The sequence below is a fragment of the Anabrus simplex genome, chromosome 5 (assembly GCF_040414725.1).
Source record: "Anabrus simplex isolate iqAnaSimp1 chromosome 5, ASM4041472v1, whole genome shotgun sequence".
Classification (NCBI taxonomy): domain Eukaryota; kingdom Metazoa; phylum Arthropoda; class Insecta; order Orthoptera; family Tettigoniidae; genus Anabrus; species Anabrus simplex.
In genome coordinates, this window is record NC_090269.1 from 90,416,415 (window position 1) to 90,443,885 (window position 27,471).

Sequence of the window (27,471 nt, forward strand, 5' to 3'; positions counted from 1 at the left end):
TCCTCTTGTGTATTGCCGTACAAACTAATGTGTCATTATCTTCTGCCCACAATTTAACGGGCAAACCTTATAAACCCACCGCTGCCCAACATTTAAGAGAACCAGACAGTTTCGCTAGGGTTCGATAATGTAACTGCTGTTCGTAACGAATGCGGGGCAGCAGGGTCCTCTAGTGTATAATAGAATGACTGACAGCCCTTGAGCAAGTCCATCTGAAACCGGGAAGTAACTTTCCAATGTTTATAATTCTTGTTATAAGAACAGAATTCGAACAAAATGATTTAAAATGTACGTTTTTCTGGGGAAGGGGTAATTTACTTACAGGGCAATTATATACCCCCTCCCCCACCCGGTTCTACCTGAAATATACACTAGTAGTTAAGCCCTATGATCATTCCCCACACACACACCATTTATTTCTAATTTCCCACCTGATGTGGACATTGTGCATGCTGTACTGGTGGATGCAACAGTTTCTGCTCAACAGTACTAGCTTTCATTTGACGTTATCATGCCAAAATCCTATGATTGTGTCAGTCAGTGACACAACTGCCAACTTTTTCTTTACCCTTAATGTGCAATATGGGATGTAAGTATGTAAGGGCTTTAGAACTCTCTGGGAAATACTTCCCCCATACAAAAATAGGTATACCTAAGACGAGCCTTTCAACAGTTGTTAAAGAACTTACACTCACACATAATAGCTTACTGTAGATATTTCATGATGATGAAACATGTTCTATATCTATATTGCTCTTTTTGTTCCAGGTTGTTGGGCAGTACACAGAGAAATACAAGGAGCTAGTGCTGCGAGCTGCTGATAACTGCGCTAACAGTACTGGAGCTACCAAAGGTATCATAATAAATTATGATAATGCGGGTGATACTCAATACTTTTTTCTGGTGTCTGTGTTGATGGTCATGTGTCAACTAAGGAAGCTAGTTGTAATATGAGGGAGGCTCGGTTAAATCTGCAGTACCCAACGAGCCACCATCAGCACTCCCTGCGGAAGCAAGTTGATAAGGTGCAGCCATGTTAATGGTTGTCAAAACAAACCGAATTAGCGCAAGTTTCGTAAGTTTTAAGAAGTGAAAAGATAGATTCTCGCTTTCCAGAATGCCAGCCGTATGCTCAGCGTACAGTTGTACTAACTGGAGTAATAAAACAAATGTTATATCATATTTTAAATAAGTCTTACTGAGTGATAGCCGAGATTAATTTTTGTAATTTCTGTTTGTAATTGAACCCATTCTATTGTTTACACAGCAAAAGTACGGATAGCCACGGTAATTATTTGTCGGATTTTGTTTCATATTTCCTTTAAAGAACAAGGAATTAACAGAACAATTGCATTGTGAGGATGAAAAGGGATAAATGGTATCCCAATTAATACAGTCACTTATGCTCTGTACATTTCGAAGATAAGTGCATGTATGAAACAAATGACCAACAGCGATTACTGGCAAATGCCATTCCAACCTTATTTAATTTTCATTCACATTTACAAAGACAATGGAGCGCCCACCACCAAGGAAATGCAACCACGAAAAATCATACATACACCAAGTACGGTAAATAAAGTATTTTACTGCTATTTGTGAAATTTATGCAGCTTTTATTGCAGATGTCAGTTTCAACTTTCAAAGTTACCTTTTAGCTAGTAATCCTAGTATGATATGGTAATGGGATATGCCCCCTATATTATAAAAATAATAATAACATTAAACAATTATATTGGTACAGTACTCATGGGCCGCCTTTGTGTTGTAGTAGTTAGCATGAGTAGCTGCCACCCCTGAAAGCCGGGGTTCGATTTCTGGCTCTGCCACGAAATTTGAAAAGAGGTACGAGGGCTGGAAAGAGGTCCACTCAGCCTCGGGAGGTCAACTGAATAGAGGTGGGTTCGACTCCCACCTTAGCCAACCTCGAAGTGGTCCCCTCTTCTCCTCTAGGCAAATGCCGGGATGGTACCTAACTTAAGGCCACGGCCGCTTCCTTCCCTCTTCCTTGTCTATCCCTTCCAATCTTCTCATTCCCCTCAAGGCCTCTGTCAAGCACAGCAGGTGTGGCCGTCAGGGCGAGGCACTGGCCCTCCTTCCTAGTTGTATCCCCAGACCCAAAGTCTCATGCTCCAGAACACTGCCCTTGAGGTGGTAGAGGTAGGATCCCTTACTGAGTCCATGGGAAAACCAACCCTGGATGGTAAACAGATTAAGAAAGAAAGACAGTACGCATGGGGATGCAATACTTTTATAAATATAATCAGAATGAGGTTGTAACATATTGTAGGTCCCTATTATTTTAAAGCTTTCTGTCATTAATATTTATGTCCATGGTTTTTATTGTAATTTACTCTTAACCACAACAGCCAAGCCGGGTAATGCTCTTGTTCCGATTTTGAGGCCTATTCATATGTCATTGTGCGATGATTTTGAACTACTCTACAATCGACTGACCGAGATGTTGGCCTCATGCCGCAATATGATGAAGTGGCGGTATTCCCAGTCTATGATTTTTAATGCTTAAGATTTAAACCAACGGTCTTTGATTTTCTCCCAGTGATTCTAAAATGCGCATTTTCTACACTTTTCATCATTCAAGGGCCATGCCCCCTTGTTTGTGTGACCACTGGAAACATGGCGGACGTCTGTTGTATTAGCCTCACCCAGGCAGCGCTTCCGCCTCTCTATGTTATTCTAGCTTGTTGGCATTACCAATAACTCTGCAGTATATAACTGAAATACGACTTAATGAGGCTTTACCCTGCCGACAGAAGACCTGATTGGCTTGTTACATCCTCTAAATATCTTGTACTCTGATCATTAAGGTTGTAAATTGTGCAGTGAATCCTTTTGATGGTAGCATTAAGGAACTTCGGTACTTATCCAGTTTAATGTGGTCAGAAGACAGCCTTCTTTAAGGTGAATCTTCTACCACATTCATAACTACTTTCAATTAGTATTATTTGCAGTGTTATTGGCAATGAATTCATGGATTACTGTGGTGTTAGAGATACCATGCTATCGAATTACTTGGTCTGCTGCGAATTTTACCAACGTATTACAATTACTGTGATTGAAATGACTGAAAAAGTAAATGAAATACTGCTTGGAGAAAATATTGTTGTTGTTTTTGTTGTTGTTCATCTTCTTCAACAGCTTTTGCCATACCTTGATGGATTGCGGGTGTGTTCTCCTTATTCTTAGAACATTCATAAACACACAACTGAAAGGAGACAATTCATTAAAATGCTCAAGCCATAGACATAGTCATGTCGGAAGCACCAATCACATTAGCACAGTTTAAACAGAATGATGTTATAAACCAATAATAATATTAATTTCAGATATATTTATGAACACAAATCTGATAGTTATAATGAAATAAGACACATCCACCTAACAAGTGATAGAAGATACTATCCTTTCCAATTTATGCAAAGAAATTGTCGACTACCTTTCAATTTAAAATTAAATATTAACAAGTCAATGTTAAGGTTTTCAGTAACTCTTCAGGCAGCAGTGACAAATTAAGTCTGCTGTACCTAGAGGGGATTCGGCGAGGTTGGCAAAGGAAAGTTGCTATGTAACCCAAGCACAACTTTGCCTGTTGGCAGGGGTGACGAGAGCAAAGTCAGTTCGTAAGAGAATAGTAATTCTAGTCTTGTAAAATCTCTACATAAACAAATTGCTGTTGTGTTGTTGTTGCTGCTGTAATATTACAAAAATAACTGGGACATTTGGTCCAGTAGTATGACGTAATAATGGCCATAAAAACTTTGAGAATCAGGCCCTATGTGGAAGTCTCTGAAATACGGCGACAAAACCAGACCATCGTGTGTCTTCAGCTGGGAAAATGTTCTCAATATATTCATCCCACCCTTGCTCTATTACATCTTGCCTCACCATAAATTAAAATCATATCACACATTTCATGATCTGATGAATCGATTTCGCCTGTACTCAGAGCTCGTCTTCATGTCACGTGCATTGACCTCGAGACACATTGACATACATTGCACAGCCTTGGAGGGAAAGGCGACCTGGAGAAATCACAGCTGTGTTGACTTTCTAGTTAGCAAAGAGGAGTATCCAGTGCGTTTTGACTGTTGTCTGAACAAAGGTACAGAAGTAACTTCCTCACTAACGACGGATATCAACATTTGATCGCCACTGATTGTTATATTATGTCAACAAGGAGTGTCAACGAGAGACTTGCGATGCGAATAGCCAGAGCGATGTGGTACGGACCTGGAATCGTTTTCAAAACACAGGTAGAGTTCATGACTTGCCCCGTACTGGTCGCCCTAGAGCAACAACTGCAGTGGATAATCAGTGTAAAGCTGCCTGGGAAGGTCTATTGAGAATGTTGTGTTTTTAGCATTTTGAATGTCTTTTTCTTGTTCTCAGTTAAGATGGTGGATCTCGTCAAGTAAATAACTTTGAAGTGAACTTTTGTGATATACTTTCTCCTACACTAATTAGGGGTACTTTTAAAAAAATGTTTGAGTACAATACCATCTTCTACCCTAGAAACTCTGAAAGTAAAGGCAGCATTATGATAGTCAGAAAGCTTGTGTAGGCCTAAGGGTTCTCATTGACACAGTATCTCAGAAACCCTACATGTTGAAAGTAATTGGAGAGAATCAATAGCTTTAGCTTCCTTGAACAGAGTCATGCTTACCTGAAGAGTTTCTGAAAGCATGGCATAGAAGTGCCAACAGTGCAGAAATGAAGGATTCTAAGGAACGGCTTAGTAATTTGATGGAGTTTCTGAAAACCAAGGTAGACGGTGAAGAAAGAATTACGATTGCTCTCACTGGTTTTCATTTAGGAAGCAGTGAAGTAAATGCTGGCATTAAGAAGAAATTAACCAACAAATATCAAACTACCAGCAAAGAGAACTTCCCCTCAGTGGCAGGGTTATTGTCAACTGCAGAGGTTAAAGAGGCTAAGAAGAATTGTGTTTTTTGCGACAAGTCTCTTAAAAGTTCTGACTATTTTGCTGCACAAGGCGTGGACATAGCAGAGAAGCAGAAATTGCTGAGACAGAGAGGTTGCTGTTTCTTTTGTTTGAAACCAGGATATATAACGAAGAAATGTCGAACAGTCTTAAGATGTTGTGTTTGTGGGAAACATCATGTGACCTTAATGTGTGAAGAACTGAAATCTCCTCATGACACAACTACAAAGTCAGATTGGTAGCTTGTATAAGGGTTCTCATTGACACAGGATCTCAGAAGATCTTGAAAGATATTGCAGAAAAAGTGAAGTATGTACCTCAGTCTGAAGAAACGGTAATCCATTCCTTGTTCGGGAGTATAAACACCAAAGGTTGCAAACATCATTGATATAAGATAAGGTTAGGTAACCTTGATGGAAGCTTTTTTTGTAATTCTATGGTTCTAGATCAGCATGTTATATGTCAAGGGATTTCCTCAATTGAAAATGGACTTTGGATGACAGAACTGAAGAAGAAAAATATTTCAATGGCGGTTGTTTGCCGCACCGATGAGCCGATAGTTATCCTGATAGGAGCAGATGTTGCAGGAAGGTTATTAACAGGCTGTCATGAAGAGTTAGCATCAGGACTTGTTGCACCTGTAACCTGCTTGGGTTGGACTCTAATAGGAAAAGTCCCTCAGAGTGAGATTAATGATCCCAACATGGCCATGACTGTGACATCATTGTTCATCAAGGAAGCTGATATTTCAGATCTGTTGAGGCTGGATTTGATTGGAATCACTGAAGCAGCAGAAAAGAAGTCTAGGTCTGAACAAGAATTTTCGACTAGGCAGCATTTTTTGGAAACTGTAAAAATCGATGAGTAGGAACGATATGAAGTTTGTTTACTTTGGCTTGAAGGACACCTACCTCTTCCCGACAATAAGGATCTTGCAAATTAAGGCCACGGCCACTTCCTTCCCACTCTTAGTCCTTTCCTGTCCCATCGTCGCCGTAAGACCTGTGTGTGTCGGTGCGACGTAAAAAACAACTAGCAAAAAAAGGATCTTGCAATGAAAAGACTACCAAAAAAATTCAACGAAGCTCGAGTCAGATAATCTCTTTAGAGAGTATGATGATCTACAACATTGGCTGAGTGAAGGGATTATTGTGGCAGTTCCTATAGAGGAAGCAATTAATATATATTTTCTACCACACCAACCTGTAGTAAAAGAGTGTAGCTGTACGACCCGGATCTGACCTGTGTTTGATGCTTATGCTAAATCTCATAATCATTACCTGCTAAATCAATGCCTTGATAGCAGTCCAAACCTGATCGAGTTGATCCCTGATGTCTTGTTGAGGTTTAGGGAAAATAAGTTTGGAGTAATAGCAGTCATAGAAAAGGCATTCCTTCAGATAAGCTTGAATAAGGTAGATAGGAATTTCTTATGTTTTCTCTGGTGGGATAAAGGCTGGAATTCGATAAAGATATTTTGTCACACCAGGGTAGTGTTTGGGGTCACTTGTAGCCCTTTCTTGTTAGGAGCCATCATTGAGTACCATATTAGAGGAACTTCTGATTTAGATGATGTTGGGATGCAACAACTCGTGAGGAGTTTCTGTGTAGATAATCTGATAACAAGAAAAGACTCTGAGGATGAGTTACGACAGTTTGTTTCAGAAACCACTGAACTTATGACAAAAAGGATGTTTTGAATTAAGAGGGTGGGAGACTTCTTTCAGTGGAAAATATGGAGCTCCTTCTCCTGTTCTAGGACTCGAATGGGACAAAGAAAGTGATAGCCTGCAGCTTAATTTATCATGGATTAAGATGGTTAGCGTGAAGTCTGTCACGAAAAGGACAATACTGTCGATAGTCCACAGACTTTTCAACCCTGTTTGTGCTACCTCCCCTGTGATGGTATGTCCCAAGATACTGTTGCAAAGAACCTGGCAATTGGCAATAAACTGGGATACTGAGGTCATTGACAAACTTAAAGAAGAATGTTTAAGATGGTTTGATGAACTCCATTTCTTGTCCAAAATAAAAATTCCGAGATGTTTATGTACAAGTGTTTACAACATGAAAATCTGTACTATCCACAATTTCTGTGATGCGAGCTGAAAAGCTTATGCCGCTGTTACATACCTCAGAATAGACACAGATATTGATGTTGTGGTAAGTCTTCTTGCAGCCAGATTGTGTGTAGCTCCTCTGAAAAACATCACCATACCGGTACCACGCATGGAACTTCTCACTGCATTAATAGGTGCACGTTTGGCTAATTCTGTAATAGAAGGACTTTTGTGGAGTGGTATAAAAATATATTTTTGGAGCAACTCTATAACAGTACTTGAAAAGTGGTCCGTCTTTGTTAGAAATAGGATACATGAAAAAAGAACACTTTCTCTTCCAGTGACGTGGGGCCATGTATCTGAAGAAGAAAATCCAGAAGATCTACCTTCAAGAGGCTGTGGTGTGAAGCAACTTGCTGCTGAAAAATGGTGGGAGGGACCTGCTTCGATGAGAGAACCTATAGAAGCTTGGCCGTGTTCATCGCCAGACTGTCCTGTTTATGACGAACAAGCTTTGTTGAAAGAGAAGATGAAAACTACTTGCCTCTTAACCCAGAGGGAACATGAGCGGGATTGGTATTACAAACAATGTTTAAGTTATAACAAGATTGTAAGGCTGAAAGCTTGGATTTTGAGACTTGTACAGAACTGTCTTTGTCCAAGAAATGAGAGCAAATATGGAGAGATCACTTCTCAAGAATACTGCTTTGCTGAAAAGAATATTGTAATTCAAATTCAATAGGAATCATGAGAGCGATATAATAATAATAATTTCGTGTGGCTATTTCTAGCCGAGTGCAGCCCTTGTAAGGCAGACCCTCCGATGAGGGTGGGCGGCATCTGCCATGTGTAGGGAACTGCGTGTTATTGTGGTGGAGGATAGTGTTATGTGTGGTGTGTGAGTTGCAGGGATGTTGGGGACAGCACAAACACCCAGCCCCTGGGCCATTGGAATTAACCAATGAAGGTTAAAATCCCCGACCCGGCCGGGAATCGAACCCGGGACCCTCTGAACCGAAGGCCAGTACGCTGACCGTTCAGCCAACGAGTCGGACATGAGAGCGATGAGAAACTAAGGACTTTAGATGCCTTCAAAGATACTGAGTGGAGACAGTTGAGGCACTGGCCTTCTGACTCCAACTTGGCAGGTTCGATCCTGGCTTAGTCCGGTGGTATTTGAAGGTGCTCAAATACGACAGCATTGTGTCAGTAGATTTACTGGCACGTAAAAGGACCTTTACGGGGCTAAATTCTGGCACTATGGTGTCTCCGAAAGCCATAAAATTAGTTAGTGGGGCGTAAAGCAAATAAGATTAATTCATTAATTATTTATTAAGAATTCAAGTTTATAGATGACAACTCCTGCATCCATTGTGCAGGCATTGTCAATGCATTAATCAAATGTGCCAATATTGCTCAACTGGATTGGCCATCATGTTTCCCTGATATGAATCCCATGGAACATACTTGGGATAGATTGAAAAGAGCTGTAAGAACACGTCATGCCCCACCATGAAATCTATGGCAGTTATGCAGAATTGCGACTGAAGAATGGGATAAATTAGACTAGCAGTGGTTAAAGGAACTCGTGGGTAGCATGCCATATAGGGTGCAGGAAGCATTCATGCAAGGGGACATGTTATTCTGTATTAAATGAGGTTGCTACAAAATGGGTTTACCTCAAGAAAAGTTATTTGCTTTTCTGTTAACTTATTGTCGAAGTTATTTGTTTAGCTTATAGTCAAAGTGATTTGTTTTGTTTTGGTTGTCAATACACTGGAAGATGCATTACTTTCGAATTACCACTTCAACATTGCACAGAATGCCTTAGAACGTTTCTTTGGTGGGTGATATATAACTTTTTCTTTATGTGTGTATAAAACGCAACATCTGTCTGACAGTATGTATATAAGTATGTACGAGGCGTGTTTTTTAAGTAAGGTCTGTTTGAAAATAAGTACACAACGAAAGATTATTTCAAAAAAGTAAATTTATTTTCAGAAAGTACATACTTCACTCTATTTTTTGACATATTTGCCAAGTTTGTTCAAACACTTATCATACTTTGTAACCAATTTTAAAATACCCTCTTCATAGAAACTTACCACCTGCTCCGATAACCAAGTATTCACTGCCGTTTTCACGTCGTCATCATCATTGTAATGGTTGCCACTGAGGCGATGTTTGAGGTGGAGGAACAGATGGTAATCGCTCAGCGCAAGATCAGGACTGTAGGGTGGGTGGTCTAAAACTTCCCAGCCAAAACTGTCCAATAAATGGCGGGTCTGACCTGCAGTGTGAGGTCTTGCATAGTCATGGAGAAGGACAATTCCCTTTGTCAGCATGCCGCGCCTTTTGTTTTGAATCGCTCTGTGTAGCTTTCTCAGGGTTTGGCAGTATGCTTCTACATTGATAGCGGTTCCTCATTGCATGAAGTCGACCAACAAAACACCATGCCTATCCTAAAACACCGACACCATGATTTTGCACCGGCACAGAGTCTGTTTAGCCTTCACCTTTACAGGCGAGTGTGTATGTATCCATTCCATGCTCTGTTGCTTCGATTCGGGCGCGATATGCGAAACCCATGTTTCATCTCCAGTTACGATCTGACTCAAGAAGCCGTCACCTTCTTCGTCATAACGAGTCAAGAATTTCATCACACACTCAAATCTTTGGTTTTTGTGGTCCTCTGTTAGGAGTTTCGGGACCCAATGGGAGCACAGTTTCCTAAACTTCAGGTGTTCAGAAACAATGTTGTAAAGCACTGATCTCGACACGTCGGGAAATTCGTTTGAGAGACCTGTTATTGTGAAGCACCTGTTCTCACGAATCTTCGCTTCAACTGTAACCACCAAATCGTCTGTAATCAAAGAAGGGCGACCGGAGCGGTCCTCATCATGGACGTTGTCATGGCCATCTTTGAATTGTCATACCCACTTATGCACTTTGCTTTCACTCATAACAGTATCACCGTACATTTCGCAAATCTGTCGATGAATTTCTGCAGCAGACAGGTTCCTTGCTGACAAAAACCGTATCACTGACCGAACTTCACACGTGACGGGTGAGTTGATAGTCTTAAAAAACATTTTGAAACCACAGAACAGAACCGTACAGGTTAGCTACAGAGCTGAAACTGAGCACAGTTGTTCCCCAGGCATGCCGGTACACTACGCACATGCTCGTTGCGATATGCGCGTGAACTACTAGTGTCTACAACAAAACAGACCTTACTTAAAAAATACACTTCGTATGTTTGTGTGTGTATGTATGTATGCATACATTTATGTTCCCTTATCAGAACTCTTTGGTACAATGCCAAATCAGCTTAAAATAACGAAGAAGGTAGTGCCTACACTTTGTGATGGATTTCTTGTTCTTGTTCATACCACTTTTAACCACTCTCTGACAGCAGCATTTTCATGAAAAGTAAACTATTTCATTTAATGAAAATAAATATTGTTTCTCTTTTTTCTTTTCAGGAGATGTGGAAAATGTAGCCATGCACAAGCCTCTAGAAACGTACACACAAGCGGTAAGTATCAGATGTATCAAAGAAACGCCACAAGGGACTAAATGTAATTGATATATTCTTGCGCTCATGTCAAGAGAGGTTTTTTTAAAGAAAATTTTGTTTTCCATCGCACCAACACAAATAGGTCTTATGGTGACGATGGGATGGGAAAGGACTAGGAGTGGGAAGGAAGTGGCCATGACTTTAATTAAGGTACAGACTCAGCATTTGCTTCGTTTGAAAATAGCAAACCACGGAAAACCATTTTCAGGGTGCCGACAGTGGAATACCAACGCAGTACCTCCTGAATGCTAACTTACACCTGCGTGACCCTAACTTCACGACCAACTCATTCAGTCATGACTCAAGAGGGGATCTATCTCTACATATACAGGGTGATCGGAAACAACGTGAACTGGATATATGGGCGTTGGAGCTTTGGTCATATCACTTTCAGCCCCAGAGGTATGGAAGGCACATTTCCTGCCAGCCCACGATGTTTCAGTTAACACGTGCTCAGCCCCGTGTGAATCATTCTGATACACACCAAGTTAGGCGCTCAGCCCCGTGTGCATCATATTGACACACGTGACATGGCCTTGTTCTTCAAAGTGTGAGGCTTTCAGATTCACACGTACATTGAAATAGCATAGTGTCTTCTTCTCCCTGGGGCTGTGGGTCGTATATTGGTCAAGGGTTGGCAGCATTGCATAGCCTTTCCTTGTCTGCCAGTCTTGCCTCCAAATAATATTGTTTACATCCAGTGCTGGTGTGTTATTGCAGGAATATGGATTCTGATGAGATAAGAGACAAAATAGAAATGTATTCAGACAGTAGTGGTAGTGAACTTAGTATTTTTAGAAATATGAGTGACTCAGAAGATCCGACAGTGCACTTGTCAGACCTTGATTTTGACAGTAGTGATAGTAATAATATTGTGATGGACGAACCTAACCTCAACGACGTGGAAGTATTAAAAGAGGAGGAACAGAATCAGACTTGCGTTTTGAAAAGTGATGATGACGAAAGATTGATAACAAAAGAAGGTGAAGTCATAATTTGGCAGAACGTTGAAGGTAACTTGAATACCTTCGATTTCACTCCTAGAGAGCCACCAGGTGTATCCGAGACAGCTAATAATAAACTGTCCACAAATTCGTCTTTTGAATTTTATTCTCTGTTTGTTGATAATGACATTTTAGATCTGTTGTTCAATGAAACTAATAGGTATGCTGAGCAAATTATTGTTGATGCCATATTGAAGGGGAAAAAAAGTTCTGTTTTAGAAAAATGGTATGATGTTACAAGGGATGACATGCTAACATTTTTAGGTTTAGTGTTATGGATGGGTCTAGATAAAAAACCTAAACTAAGGAACTATTGGTCCAAAAATGCAATTTACAACAGTAAATTATCCAAAGCTATGAGTCGTAATAGATTTGAAATGACTCTTAGTTACTTACACATTTCCAACAACGAGATTGCCCAACCAAATGACCGATTGGCAAAAATAAGACCGCTGGTCAGTGCACTAAATGTTAAATTTCAATATGCAATGAACCCACAGGAGGAGTTATGTATTGATGAGTCAATGATTCCGTTTCGTGGTAGGGTCAAATTTCGCCAATACATCCCAAACAAAAGGCATAGGTATGGGATGAAGTTATACAAGTTATGTCTGAAAGGTGGGTACACCTGGCACTTGAAAGTATATGCTGGAAAAGAAAACATCCCACGCGGTCAGTTAGCTTCTGCTAATACAGTTATGGAATTAGTGCGTCCATTGTTAGGAGAAGGACGTACTTTATACACTGACAATTTTTATACGAGTGTCCCACTGGCCCACCAGCTAAATGATAAACAGACACATCTAGTTGGAACACTTTGTAAAAAAAGAAAAATGAACTCTAAAACAGTCGAGAAAAGTACACTCCACAGAGGACAGATGATTGTCAGGGAAAGCAACACAGGAGTAATAATGGGAAAATGGAAAGACAAAAGGGACGTGATGTTCTTAACAACGAAACATGTTCCTGAACTGGCTGAAACTACTACCAAACAAGGCGTTACAAGGAAACCATCCACAGTGTTGCAATACAATGGAGGAAAGTCATTCATTGATGTTTCAGATCAACTAGCATCTTATGGTACATCTGTACGTCGAGGTGTAAAATGGTACAGAAAAATTATGTTTGAGCTCTTGACTAATACAGCTGTTGTTAATGCACACACAGTTTACAAGTCTACTGTTTTTGCGCCAAAAGACATTGTATCATTCCGAGAAGAACTTGTAACTTACCTGCTTTTGGAACGTCTTCACAACAATGACAAAGATGACCTACCGAAGAACCACAAACTCAAAACTATTGAAGATAGGCCCAGAGGTAGATGCACTTCTTGCTACCAACTTTTATCAGCACGTGAGGGGAGGAAAATAGCTGCTAAGAGATGCTGTCAAGTAAGAACAATGTGCTTTGGTTGCCCAGAATTCAAGTACATGTGTATGGACTGTTTTTTCAAGAAACATAGATATGTAGCGACGTAACAGAAAGTAAAATGTTGCTCTTAGTAAAATGTAAAAAAAAAATCAGTTGAAGGAATCTACTGAGTTTTGTATGTATTTACGCCTAATGCTGATTCCTGTGTCCATTTTTTAAATTTCAAATTCTTGTCACCTAATCTAACCTAGTCCATTCTAACGTAATTTAACCTAACCCTGGTAACATAAAACAATATCCAAATCTGTATGGAAGTGTTTGAAATAAAAATAAATTAATAAATAATATTTTTAAACCATTTTTGTGCATGTATTAAAATGACGCACACAAAAAGTGCATACATAAATTACTCAGAGCCCATGTGCATCTTATTGACTCACACCTTATTTAGGAGAGTTCAAGATGAGAAAATGTTTTTATTTGTTTTAAAACACCTGTAGGCCACCAGAATAACGAGTTCATGCAATAGTAAGTCTTGGGCTGTGGGTGAATTTACCAACTTTCTGGCTGGGTTTAACGGTGTATCAATTTGATACACATGGGGCTGAGCTCATAACTTGCCATGTATCAAATTGACACATGGGGCTGAAAGTGATATTCATAAATAATTTGATAAAAATAACCTGATATCTCATGCTGTTGTAGTTTTATCAGCTATTGAACTTATCCAATCAGATCGCTTCGCGGGTGAATTCATATGGGCCTTGAGAGGCGGTGTTGTAAATCCAAACGTGGCTTTAGACAGGCTCGAGGACACCAATCGAAGAAAAAGCGAGGGATTTGAACACAGACCTCCGAGCTGACAGGATCGTGCCAGAGCAATTGCGCTACGGTGATACCTGCTGAAACTCACGGATTGTTGGTGTTTGAAACTGATTTCTTGGCATGGCCCTCAAGCCAGTCTTAAGCTAAGTGCAGATTCAGCAACATCACCTCACAAAGCCCATTTGAATTCACCCGAGATGTTCCTGAAAATTTCAGGACAAATCTTCGTGTAGCTCATCTTTGCTTAAAAGAGTTTCCAATTTGTCTCGCCAGATGTGGGTGACGTGAACAGCCGATCAACCCAATTGAAGACCTTTAGAACCATTTAAGGAATACCTGTGCTTCAAGATGCTATGATGATGATAATAATAATGTAAAAGCATGTTACGTCAATTCATCTGACAAAGGAGCAACTCAAGAGAAAGAAAGGGACAGCAAAATAAACGTGACAACAGTAGGAAACTTTTTCTCTAAGAGTACAGTACCTGTTACACTATAGTAGTGGTAAGTATGAGAGCAGGGATCTTATGTCGTGAAGTGAAGTGTACACGCATCACGAGCAACTAATGCCATCTACAAGGATATTCTATAAAGCCTGTTTTTGTTTGGATTATTAGTCCATAGACTGGTTTGATACAGTTGTCCATGCCACCCTATCCTGTGCTAGCCTTTTCATTTCCATGTAACTAGCTACATCCTACATTAATCTGTTTATTATATTCATGGTTTGGTCTATCCCTACTGTCACTACTGCATACACTTCCATCAAAAATCAACTGAACAAGTCCTGGGTATCTTAAGATGTGTCCTATCATTCTGTCTCTTATTCTGATCAATTTTACCGAATCGTTCTCCTCTCACCAATTTGATTCAGTATATTTTCATTCGTGATTCGGTCTACCATCTCACCTTCACCATTGTTATGCAACACCACATTACAGAAGCTTCTATCTTCCTCTGAGCTAGTTATTGTTATATTTTACTTCCATACAATGCTATGCCCTAAAAGAAACTATTCTAAAACATATTTCTAATTGCTATGTCAATGTTCAAAGTGAGCAAATTTATTTTCTTAATAAAGTCCTTCATGCTGTTATTTACGTAGGTTGGAGAGATCACCCATGAGGAATTTTGCCTTGTTCCAGATTACACTAATCGGCTTGAGAACAATGATAGACGTTCACCGTCAGGTGATCATGGTACACAATGTTTTTTTGCTAGTAGCTTTACGTTGCACCGACACAGATAGGTCTTATGGCGACAACGGGATAGGAAAGGCCTAGGAGTTGGAAGGAAGCGGTCGTGGCCTTAATTAAGGTACAACCTGGTGTGAAAATGGGAAACCATGGTAACTTTTCACTCCCAGTAATGGATAACCTATTTTTTATATTTACAATTTGCTTTATATCACACCAGCACAGATAGGTCTTATGGTGGTGATGGCACAGGAGGCTATGGAGAAACATATTCAGAGCTGCTAATAGTGGGGTTCGAACCCACTATCTCCTGAATGCAACCTGACAATGCAGCCACTCACTCGGTGCTTTCCCAACACAGGCATGGACTTCGGCCTGAGCATTGCTATCAACAGCAACAGCACTTCCTAAATACTTCTTTAAGAGGAATACAATTTTCTTTAAAAATGTATAACAACTGAGAATATTTCAAACATTTAGCAAGAAAACCAAGTTTATAGCTTTGTGTGATCATAGCAATTTTATGCGAAATATGAAAAACAGGAATATATGACTTTCTTCTTCAAAAATCTCACACACATTTTCATTGATTTGAACCACGACCTTTGCGATGCGAGGCAATAGACACTGCCACTTCGTTGTCATCATTTCCATTTTTTTTTTACATCACACCAACACAGATAAGTCTTATGGTGTCGATGGAATAGGAAAAGGCTGGAAGTGGGAAGGGTGCAACCATGGCCTTAATTAAGGTACAACCTCAGCATTTGCCTAGTATGAAAATGGAAAGCCTCGAAAAACTATTTTCAGGGCTGCCGACAGTGGGGTTCAAACATATTATCTCTCAACAATTTGTTTTACGTCACACCGACACAGATGGGTCTTATGGCGACGATGGGAGAGGAAAGGAATAGGAGTGGGAAGGAAGCGGCTGTAGCCTTAATTAAGATACAGCCCCAGCATTTGCCTGCTGTGAAAATGGGAAACCACGGAAAACCATCATCAGGGCTGCCGATAGTGAGGCTCGAACCCACTACCTCTCAGATGCAAGCTCACAGCTGCACACCCCAAACTGCATGGTACACCATCTCTCGAACACAGGCTGATAGTTACGTGACCCAAACCGCACAGCCACTTGCTCGGTTTCGAACTATTCAGCTTAATTCCATTGTTGTCCGGCTCATTGGCTTAATGACTAGCATTCTGGCCATGTGTTCGATTATTGGCTATGCTATGGATTTTAAGTGAGCGTGCTAAGTTCTTCTGGCTTAGGGATTGGGTTCCTTTAAAACCGCATCTCTTTATTCACACATAACACAACTCGCTACCAACTACCACAGTTGCAGATAATACCAGTAGCGGCGACTAAGGGGGCCAAGGTAGGGGCAATTGCCCCCCCGCCCACTTTGTGGCGAAACAAAACATTTTTATTCCCTTTTAGCCACACGACTAAGTTTCGATAGATTGAACTACCTAAGAGTTATTTAAAAATTTAAAAAATTGCCTGAAACTAGAAATGATAAAAAGGAAATTTGTACAGTCCATATTGTTTTTTCAGCTAATTCGTTCATTTAATTTCTTTAATTACCTATTAAGACAAACTTGGTAGAAATACTCAGAAAATATTGTTTGTTGCGGCTAACCAATTCACCCTCTTGCCACGCTAATTTGTCATTCTGGCAGTCTCGCTCAATAAATGTGTCTGTGTAATTCTATCCCTCCTATAGCCCTTAAACCTGAGTACTTTGTGCTGTCTCATTTTTGTGCCCCCCCCCCCCTTCACATCTAGCCGCAACTAGCTAATATTGAATACATCGCTCCAAATAGGGTTGGCATCAGAAAGGGCATCTCGACGTAAAACAGGGCTATATCCATAGTGCGACACATTTTGCACCCGCGATTCTACAATTGTTATAACATTCTTATTCTGTTTTTATCCTTTTTTCTCATTCTTATTATTTTTCTATTCATTCTCTTGCTTTTATTCCATTCTTACTTGATTGTTGTTATTATTATTCTCATTCTTTCTTTTATCGTTGTCATTTCTATGGAGGCGTGGTTTGGATTCCACGTTGGCCTATATCTTGCAGTCCCCTGTCCACGATCGCTATGTAAACAGTCATGTAATTCACAAATTCAACCTTGTAAAGGTTATCTTCAGCTGACAATCGTAACAAACAATTAAAACATCACAATAAGAATGTCACATGATAGGGTAAAACATTGCCATTACGAATGTTCTAGTTTAAATAATCGTCTACATTAACTGATATAATGATTAAAACTTAACATTACTATATGTACATGAATGATATATGTTAAAATACATTTTTCTTTAAGATTGTAAAGGTGTCACATAGTGTGGGTAAAAATTTTATTAGTTTGCAAATGTTTTTCTTCTTATTTTCGTCTATGTTAATCGGTATGAGAGTTAAAACTTTGCAATACTATTATGTGCATAGATGATATATGTTGAATATACAATATTCCTAAATTGTGAAGTGTCCACTGTTCTACATGAAAACTTATGACTAGATGAATAAAACATTTTGAAGTACAGATTTTTTCTTGTGGCGTGTTGTATATGCGACTATGTTATGATATATGATCAGCCGTGTTCGTCTACTGGTGGTGTAATACAAAGAGTTTCTTAAGGTAATATGGACACTTATGTTGAAATCAAGGTAGTTGTCCGGTGTTTAGTGCGGCACTTCGTCGATCTATACACAAAGCTTACAAGACTGGTTGACCATAAAATTTGATGGGATACGGTATAAAAATGTAGATATGTTGTTGTTCTAGCGATGTGCTTCCTTTATGTTATTTGATTTTGTTAAATGTCAATATGTATTACTTGATTTCAACATATCTTATGTTTTATGGTTAGCATGAAAGCTTCTTTCTTCACTTTGTGTTGTTGGACGTATTTGTATCTGTAAATAGAAATAAAGTGTAAGAAATTTTGTGTCTGCCAAATTGGAATGTTTGTTAAACGTTGGAATGGGTGTGCATGTACTTACTGTAGATGTTGACACTTTGATGTGTGCTATTCGGGAGCACGTCAGGCACTGTTCCGTGTTTGTCTGAAGTTGCTGCTTATGGCTGCAGAGGGGAAGTTTGGAGGGGTAGGAGGAGCAGCTATTGAGCAAGTATGAGTGGAACGGGAGATGTCTTCTGGCGGTTCTTTTATGTGTATTGGGTCTTGTTTTTTGATCCTTTTTAGGTATTTGTTTTTTAGGAAAGGGATAACTGCATCGAAAAGAATATTAACTTTATCTATAATTTCATTTAAATTGAAGTTTGGATTGACGTATTGATCTAGGATGATATAAAATTCTTCCATTATATTGAGTAAGGGGCTCTTGAGGTTAGTGTTAGAATTTGCATTCGTTTTCAATGTTTGTAAATTTATGTTTGAAGTCTTCAATGTGTTGGCCTATGGCTGAGAAATGACTGTGTTTTATTGCGTTGATATGTTCCTTGTAACGAATCAGAAAATTCCTTCCAGTGTGTCCAATGAAACTGGCTTCACAGTTGTTGCACTTCATATGATATACTCCTGAATGGTTGTATTTATTATTATTGTTGATTGATTTGGAGTTGTGTAGAATATTGGCCTTGTTATATGTAGTTCTATAGGCTATTTTTAGATTTCATTTCTTGAAAATATTGGTTATAGGATATATGTGGGTGTTATTGAAAGTGAATAGTACATAGTCTTTCTTAGTTTTGTTTGTTCTGATTAGTTTTGATTTGGATTGATTTTTTATTTTGCATATGATTTTATTGATCATTTCCTTTTTGTATCCATTTTGTCTGGCTATTTCAGGAATCAGGTTCAGTTCTTTGTTTAGTTCTTCTTGTGTTAGTGGTATATTAAAAGCTCTACCGGTATATATCATACTCTGGTATGCTGCTTTCTTGTGTGCGTTAAGGTGGATGGAGTCTATTTTTATTGTGTTGGACGTAGCTGTGGGCTTCCTTTATATTTTATATGTTAAATGACTTTTGTTCCTGGTTAGAGATATGTCTAGGTAATTTATAGTATGGTTGTTTCCTGTTTTCATGTTTTTTTTTAATGTGTGGATCTATTTCATTTAATTGTTCTAATATTTTGGTTTCATTGGTATATCTATTGTCTATTATGACAAGGATATCATCTACAAATCTACACCAGAAAAAGATATTGTCTATTTTGTTGATTTCTTGGTATTCTAAGTAATGTATGTAGATTTCGGCTAGTATGCCTGATGTTGGGGATCCCATAGGTAAACCTTGTTGTTGATATATGGTATCATGAAATTTGAAGTAATTATTGTTGACAGCGAAATGGAGTAATTTTACAAACTCTTCTATTTCAAGAATACTGAGTTTACTGTGGTTTTTAAGATTAGACGAATAAAATGAGGCTGAAAGAAGAAATAAAATTCTTATATAAGAAAATACAACACCTTAACATACAACTTTATGAAAAACATCTAAAAGCTTCCCATGACCTACCAGACAGTTATTGGAACAATTTTCAACAAATTACCAATGAAAAATTAGCAAATATAGCCATTCAAAAACAGAATACATAAAATAAGAAATGAAATGCACAAAACCAATCACAAAGTCACAATACACAAAATAATGTTCCTAACAACAACTCCCCTATTAGACCTAATAACAGCAACCAACAGACATTCCATCCACCAATGAAAAATCTAACAGATATGATCTTCGACAAAACAGAATGCATTATACTGAGTAAGAGACCAAAACATAATTGGGGAAACACTTCAGCCTTCCAGAATATCACTACCATCATTACGGAAACCAAGCATGCCATAAATAAAAATCCTTACGAACAGCGTGATGAAGATAGATATGAAATTAGAAAAAGATTACCACAATACATCAACAGAATCAGTAACGACAATAGCAACAATAGCACTATGAACAACATACAAATAAAGAAACTCCAAAACAAAATTAAACAGAACAATTTACTAATTACTAAAGCAGATAAAGGCAATACTACTGTCATCATGGACAAAATCGAATACATAGCCAAAACCAAACTTTGCTTTCTCGTTAACACCTTTCAAATCAAAAATAAAGACCCAACTAACAGTATCAAAAGAAATCTTAAAACATTGCTAAAAAACACTCACTTTCTTCTAAATGAGCAAGAAACTGCAAAACTCATCGCAATGAACCCCAGATTACCGACCACTAAAGCCTACCCAAAAATTCACAAAGACAACATACCAATGAGACCAATAATAAACTACAGACCAAGTCCAACTTACAAACTGTCACAATTCATTCAAAGATTCCTTAAAAGACACTATGTATTTTTAGCCCAAAAAAAAAAAAAAAAAAAAAAAAAACAATACAAAATTCAATAGACTTCTATAATATCACAAAAGAAATAAAAATCAAACAATACCACAGATTAGCATCATACAATATATTAAACATGCACCCAAACATACCCACACAAAAAACCATAAAAATAATAGAATCTAATCTTAAAAACCACAGTAAACTCAGTATCCTTGAAATAGAAGAGTTTATAAAATTACTTCATTTCGCTGTCAACAATAATTACTTCAAATTTCATGATACCATATATCAACAACAAGGTTTACCAATGGAATCTCCAACATCAGGCATACTAGCCGAAATCTACATACATTACTTAGAATACCAAGAAATCAACAAAATAGACAATATCTTTTTCTGGTGTAGATTTGTAGATGATATCTTTGACATAATAGACAATAGATATACCAATGAAACCAAAATATTAGAACAATTAAATGAAATAGATCCGCACATAAAATTCACGATGGAAACAGAAAACAACCATACTATAAATTACCTAGACATATCTATAACCAGGCACGAAAATCATTTAACATATAAAATATATAGGAAGCCCACAGCTACGTCCAACACAATAAAAATAGACTCCATCCACCTTAACGCACACAAGAAAGCAGCATACCAGAGTATGATATATACCGGTAGAGCTTTTAATATACCACTAACACAAGAAGAACTAAACAAAGAACTGAACCTGATTCCTGAAATGGCCAGACAAAATGGATACAAAAGAGAAATGATCAATAAAACCATATACAAAACAAAAAATCAATCCAAATCAAAACTAATCAGAACAAACAAAACTAAGACTATGTACTATTCACTTTCAACAACACCCACGTATATCCTACAACCAATATTTTCAAGAAATGAAATCTAAAAATAGCCTATAGAACTACATATAATGAGACCAATATTCTACACAACTCCAAATCAATCAACAATAATAATAAATACAACCATTCAGGAGTATATCGTATGAAGTGCAACAACTGTGAAGCCAGTTACATCGGACGTACTGGAAGGAACTTTCAGATACGTTACAACGAACATATCAACGCAATAAAACGCAGTCATTTCTCAGCCATAGGCCAACAACACATTGAAAACTTCAAACATAAATTTACAAACATTGAAAACGAATGCAAATTCTAACACTAACCTCAAGAGCCCCTTACTCAATATAATGGAAGAATTTTATATCATCCTAGATCAATATGTCAATCCAAACTTCAATTTAAATGAAATTATAGATAAAGTTAATATTCTTTTCGATGCAGTTATCCCTTTCCTAAAAAACAAATACCTAAAAAGGATCAAAAAACAAGACCCAATACACATAAAAGAACTGCCAGAAGACATCTCCCGTTCCACTCGTACTTGCTCGATAGCTGCTCCTCCTACCCCTCCAAACTTCCCCTCTGCAGCCATAAGCAGCAACTTCAGACAAACACGGAACAGTGCCTGACGTGCTCCCGAATAGCACACATCAAAGTGTCAACATCTACAGTAAGTACATGCACACCCATTCCAATATTTAACAAACATTCCAACTTGGCAGACACAAAATTTCTTACACTTTATTTCTATTTACAGATACAAATACGTCCAACAACACAAAGTGAAGAAAGAAGCTTTCACACTAACCATAAAACATAAGATATGTTGAAATCAAGTAATACATATTGACATTTGACAAAATCAAATAACATAAAGGAAGCACGTCACTAGAACAACAACTTATCTACATTTTTATACTGTATCCCATCAAATTTTATGGTCAACCAGTCTTAACATAAACTGTAAGCTTTGTGTATAGATAGACGAAGTGCCACACTAAACACCGGACAACTACCTTGATTTCAACATAAGTGTCCATATTACCTTAAGAAACTCTTTGTATTACACCACCAGTAGACGAACATGGCTGATCATATATCATAACATAATCGCATATACAACACGCCACAAGAATTAATCTGTACTTCAAAATGTTTTATTCATCTAGTCATAAGTTTTCATGTAGAACAGTGGACACTTCACAATTTAGGAATATTGTATATTCAACGTATATCATCTACATACATAATAGTATTGCAAAGTTTTAACTCTCATACCGATTAACATAAACGAAAATAAGACGAAAAACATTTGCAAACTGATGAAAATTTTACCCACACTATGTGACCCCTTTAAAATCTAAGAAAAATGTATTTTAACATATATCATTCATGTACATATAGTAATGTTAAGTTTAAATCATTATGTCAGTTAATGTAGACGATTATTTAAACTAGAACATTCGTAATGGCAATGTTTTACCCATATCATGTGACATTCTTATTGTGTTATGATTGTCAGCTGAAGATGACCTACACAAGGTTGAAACCGGTGCTGTGGAACAATAATATATAGGCTAAATATATATATTGATTAGGTGGAAGCTTCAAAACTTCATATTTGTGAATATTATAATCAATATGGAAATGAAACATATAGATTATGATGAACAGTCATGTAAGGCTACAACCTGCCCTTCTAATTTGTATTCTTACTTTATTCTTTACAGTGTTTCCAGTACTGTACATACCACTACTATGACATCCAAAACTGGCGACAGGTGAATAACGTGGATCATGTGCTTCCGTTTTATGAAGCAGTCCATGAGGGGGATGAGGAGAGACTCCAGAGGGGAGCACAAATAGTACTAGAGTGTCTCAATGCAGGTAAGTGGACAGAATGATACTTCTACCCGATCATCATCAGCTCTATGTTTTAACATCTAGTTTGTACATTCATATACAGTAAAAAACATGTTCAAAGCAGAACTTGAGGAAACTTAAAAAGTACAGAATATTTTCTTGGTCCTGGCAACGCTTAGGGTGTTATAATATTCTTACTTTTGTATAATCCGGAATCTCCTCAACACAGAAAAGGAAATGAAATATTAAGGTATTCTTTAAAATCTACTTGTACAATGCGGAAAATACTTTTTAGGAACTGATGAAGTCCTACATACAATATTTGTGCATTTGTAGTGCTGGTATGATCGATGTCATTGTTTGGACAAACTGATGTTTGTGTTTGGAGAGTGGGATAATACAGATGGTGGAAGGAATGGAGCGCTTGAAAACACGTCAGTAGATATTCAACTTGCATCCAGCAAGAAACGTTCACTGCAAGGGAGAGAACTTCATTCAAAATGATGAACAACTGAACGACACACTGCATTTTTGAATCAACTACAGCTCTTCTAGAAGTGAGAAAGGGCTAAGGAGAGGAGGAGACGGAAGGATATGAGCATTAAGATGAAGATTGAAACTAGATTCAAACCCAAAAACAGGTTCAGTTTTTTTTTTTTTTTTTTTTTTTTTTTTTGACGTAAAGCCATTTGTCATTACATATAAGTATTCCACTATTCTTGAACTGATGTACTCAGCTCCGGATTTCATTCAGAAAAACACCATTAGAAAAAAGAGGAAAACGGTTTCTTTGTTTGATCTGTGGAAGAAAACTTAGTGTTGTGAAGTACTGTATAGAGATTTATGATAAAAATAAGTATAAGGAGCGTATATCCAGTATTCTGAAATAGTCTAATACAGTGTTGTGATAGTACCAAAATGACATACTGTGTATCATGCTATATGTAGTAATATAGCGCAATAATAAATAATAATAATAGTAGTAATAATAATAATAATAATAATAATAATAATAATAATAATAATAATAATAATAATGCTAAACTGAAACATTACAAAACAGTTATTCTACTGAAAGCTCTATATGCACCAGAAACCTTAACTTTAGGAGCTCATTCTAAAATTGCAGATATTGAAAAACAAGAATGTAAAATTCTTAGAAAAATTGTCAGCCCCATACAAGAAAACAGAATTTGAATCAAAAGGGGAATTGCAGACCTCTATACTTACATAGATAGTTTCATCAGTACTATACAGAAGAGACGTTTGAAACTAAGAGTGTGAATTGTTTAAATGAGTATATCGCAAAAACAGATGATGTTACAGATATGAAAATTGGTATCTGGAATCTTGTTTTAAACTAAAGAAACATGCATTTTTCTTGGAAAATCCAATTAAACCAACTATGTCAACAGGAGTGACAAAGGGGGTGAATTAAAGAAAAGACTATATCTACAGTATATCTCAGAAATGTAACATTGTACAGACGTAAAAATAAGTATTTGGAATCTCTTTTATAAATAAATATTTATTTTTTATTTTGAAAAAATAAAAACACTTCAGAGGGGGTAGAATGTACTGAAAAGAGGGTTGAATTATTTTTATTAGGATACTGATATCTCAAAACTGAATATGTTACCGATGTGAATTGGTATTTGGAGTCTCCTTTAAAAATAAACAAATACATATTTTTAATTTTTGTAAAAAATTAACTTAAGGGGGTGGAAGAATTAAAAAAATTAGTTGAATCCTTTGTATGAGGATACTTATTTCACAAAAACTAACAATGTTGCAGGCGTGAATATTAGTATTTGGAATCTCCTTCAAAAATGAAGAAACACATAGGTATTCTTTTGTTTGGAAAATCCACTTGGGGGATTGGGGGGGGGGGGGGAGGGATGAAGGAAGTGAAAAACTACTTGAATTATTTGTATGAGAATACATCTATCTAAAAAAAACTAAAGATGTTACAGACGTGAGAACTGGTTTTTGGAATCACCTTTAAAAAATAAAGAAACAGCATTTTGGGGGGAAAATCAACTTGAGGGGCGGGGGTGCAGGGGTGAGAAAGGAGTTGAATTCTTCTTACGAGGATACTTTTATCTCAAAAACTGAAGATGTATTGGTATTTTGTATCTCCTTTAAAAATAAAGAAACATGTATTTTTTGTTTTTGGAAAACCCACTCAAGGGGCTGAAAGGAATTGAAAAAGCAGGCAAATTTTTAAAATGAGTACTGGTATATCTACAGTATATGTCAAAAACTTATCATGTTACAGACAAGAAACTTGGTATTTGGAAAGTCCTTTAAAAATACAGGACCATGTACTGTACTTTCCTTTTGGAAAAGGTACATAACGGGGATGAAAAGAAGTGAGAAAAGATTTGAATTATTTTTTTATAAGGATACTTGTATCTCAAAAAGTGAAGACGTTACAGACATGGCAATTGGTATTTGGAGTCTCCTTTAAAAATAAAGAAATATGCATTTTTTTGTTTTCGGTAAATCCATTAAGATGGGCGTGGGGCAGGGGGAAGGCCTGATAAAGGGGTTGAATTCTTTTTATGGGGATACTTATATCTCAAAGATTGAAGATGTTACAGACGTGGAAATAGGTGTTTGGAATCTCCTTTAAAAAGAAAAATAACATGTTTTTTCTTCAATTGAGAGAAGGCTGTTTCTCACATGTATAGGTCTATGTCTCATGGTCATCTTAGCCTGAAAAGGCTGTACCACAAACATGGTTTACAAAGAGTTTCTGGGATACACGAAACACAATTTTTTGGCGAGTTTTTATACTTTAGGGATTTTTAATATCTTAGCACAGTACCGAGGAACAATTACTTTTATCAAATTACGAAATCCGTTCGAGTGAAGCTGCGGGTAACTGCTAGTAAATGATATGAATAAAGAACTGAAATCACAAATAAGACTTCTTGCAGATAATGTATTGTACAGAGTAATAACTAAGTTACAGGGTTGTGAACGATTTCAACAGGATCTCAACAAGGTAATAATATTATTTGTTTTACATCCCATTAACTACTTTTATGGTTTTTGGAGACACCAATGTGCCAGAATTTAGTCCTTTGGGAGTTCTTTTACATGTCAGTAAATCTACCGACACGTGGCTGTCGTATTTGAGCACCTTCAAATACCACCTGACTGAGCCAGGATCGAACCTGCCCTGTTGTGGTCAGAAGGCCAGCGCTCAACCATATGAGCCACTTAGCCTGGCTCCTCGACAAGTTGTGAGATGGACAGCAGACAATGGTATGATGGTGGGGGTTGAAAAATCAGGTTGCATGTTTTACCAAGAGGAGAAGTCAACTTAGTTTCAATTATTGTGTTGATGGATTGGAAGTACCTCATGGAAACCACTGTAAGTACCTAGGTGTTAATTTAAAGAAAGATCCTCATTGGGGTAAACACATTAATGAGGTTGTAAATAAAGGTTACAGATCCCTCCATACAGTTGTGAGGGTATTTAGGGGTGATAGTAAGGAGGTAATGGACAGGGCATGTAAATCACTGTTAAGACCCCATTCAGAGTATGGTTACACTATATGGGACCCTCACTATGATTTCTTGATTTGAGAAGTGGAAAGGTTCCAAAAGAAAGCAGCACAATTTGTTCTGGGCAATTTTTAACAAAACTACTGTATAACTAAGAAACAATGTTAGGTTTTGGTCCACCCAATCAATACATCACTTTACAAGTGAAAAACTATTTAATTAAAAAACATATTAAATATTAGGGACATGTTTAATCTCTATTTGAGACTTGATCAGACATAAAATCACCTGGTAGATTACAAAGCTCATTGTTCAGAAATTGAAACAAATGGAAGAACCCATTGCCTTTTTAAGGATTATTTGAGAAACACAAAAGATATATAAATATATATACGTTATTTACACACTTCTTGCAAATAAATCATGTAAATAATGTAAAATGTGTAAGTAATGTATATATTTTTAAAGCAAAGCAAAGTCATCTCCGTACAGGCCATGAAGGCCCTTGGAGGGGTGGAAGGTAAAGGATTCCACCATTCGTAACCTCGGCACGTGATGGGGTGGAGTGGTTAGCTCTACGCCCGGCCATCTGTACCCCCAGGAATTAACCTGGTACTCATTTTTGGTGTAGGCTGAGTGAACCTCAGGGCCATATGCACCTCCAGAAGTGGATATCTCGTTTCTTAAATTTTACGACTTCCTGGCGGGGATTCGAACCCACGTCCTTCTGGGCAAACCAAGCACGCCTTTACCGCCTCGGCCAGGCAGCCCCTTATATATCTTTTGCGTTTCTCAAATAATCCTTAAAAAGGTATTGGGTTCTTCCATTTGTTTCAATTTCTGAATAATGTTTTGCTATCTACCACGTGATTTTATGGCTG

General features: G+C 37.6%; 1 protein-coding gene across 1 annotated transcript in view; it reads left to right on the forward strand.

Moving 5' to 3' along the window:
* LOC136874646 (general odorant-binding protein 19d) overlaps positions 1 to 27,471 on the forward strand; it is a 55,046-nt gene that overhangs the window by 13,060 nt on the left and 14,515 nt on the right. Inside the window, exons 2-4 of the mRNA XM_067148271.2 lie at positions 769 to 853; positions 10,509 to 10,561; positions 22,942 to 23,098. Of these exons, the coding sequence (XP_067004372.1) occupies positions 769 to 853; positions 10,509 to 10,561; positions 22,942 to 23,098 (295 nt within the window). The remainder of the gene's footprint in view (positions 1 to 768; positions 854 to 10,508; positions 10,562 to 22,941; positions 23,099 to 27,471) is intronic.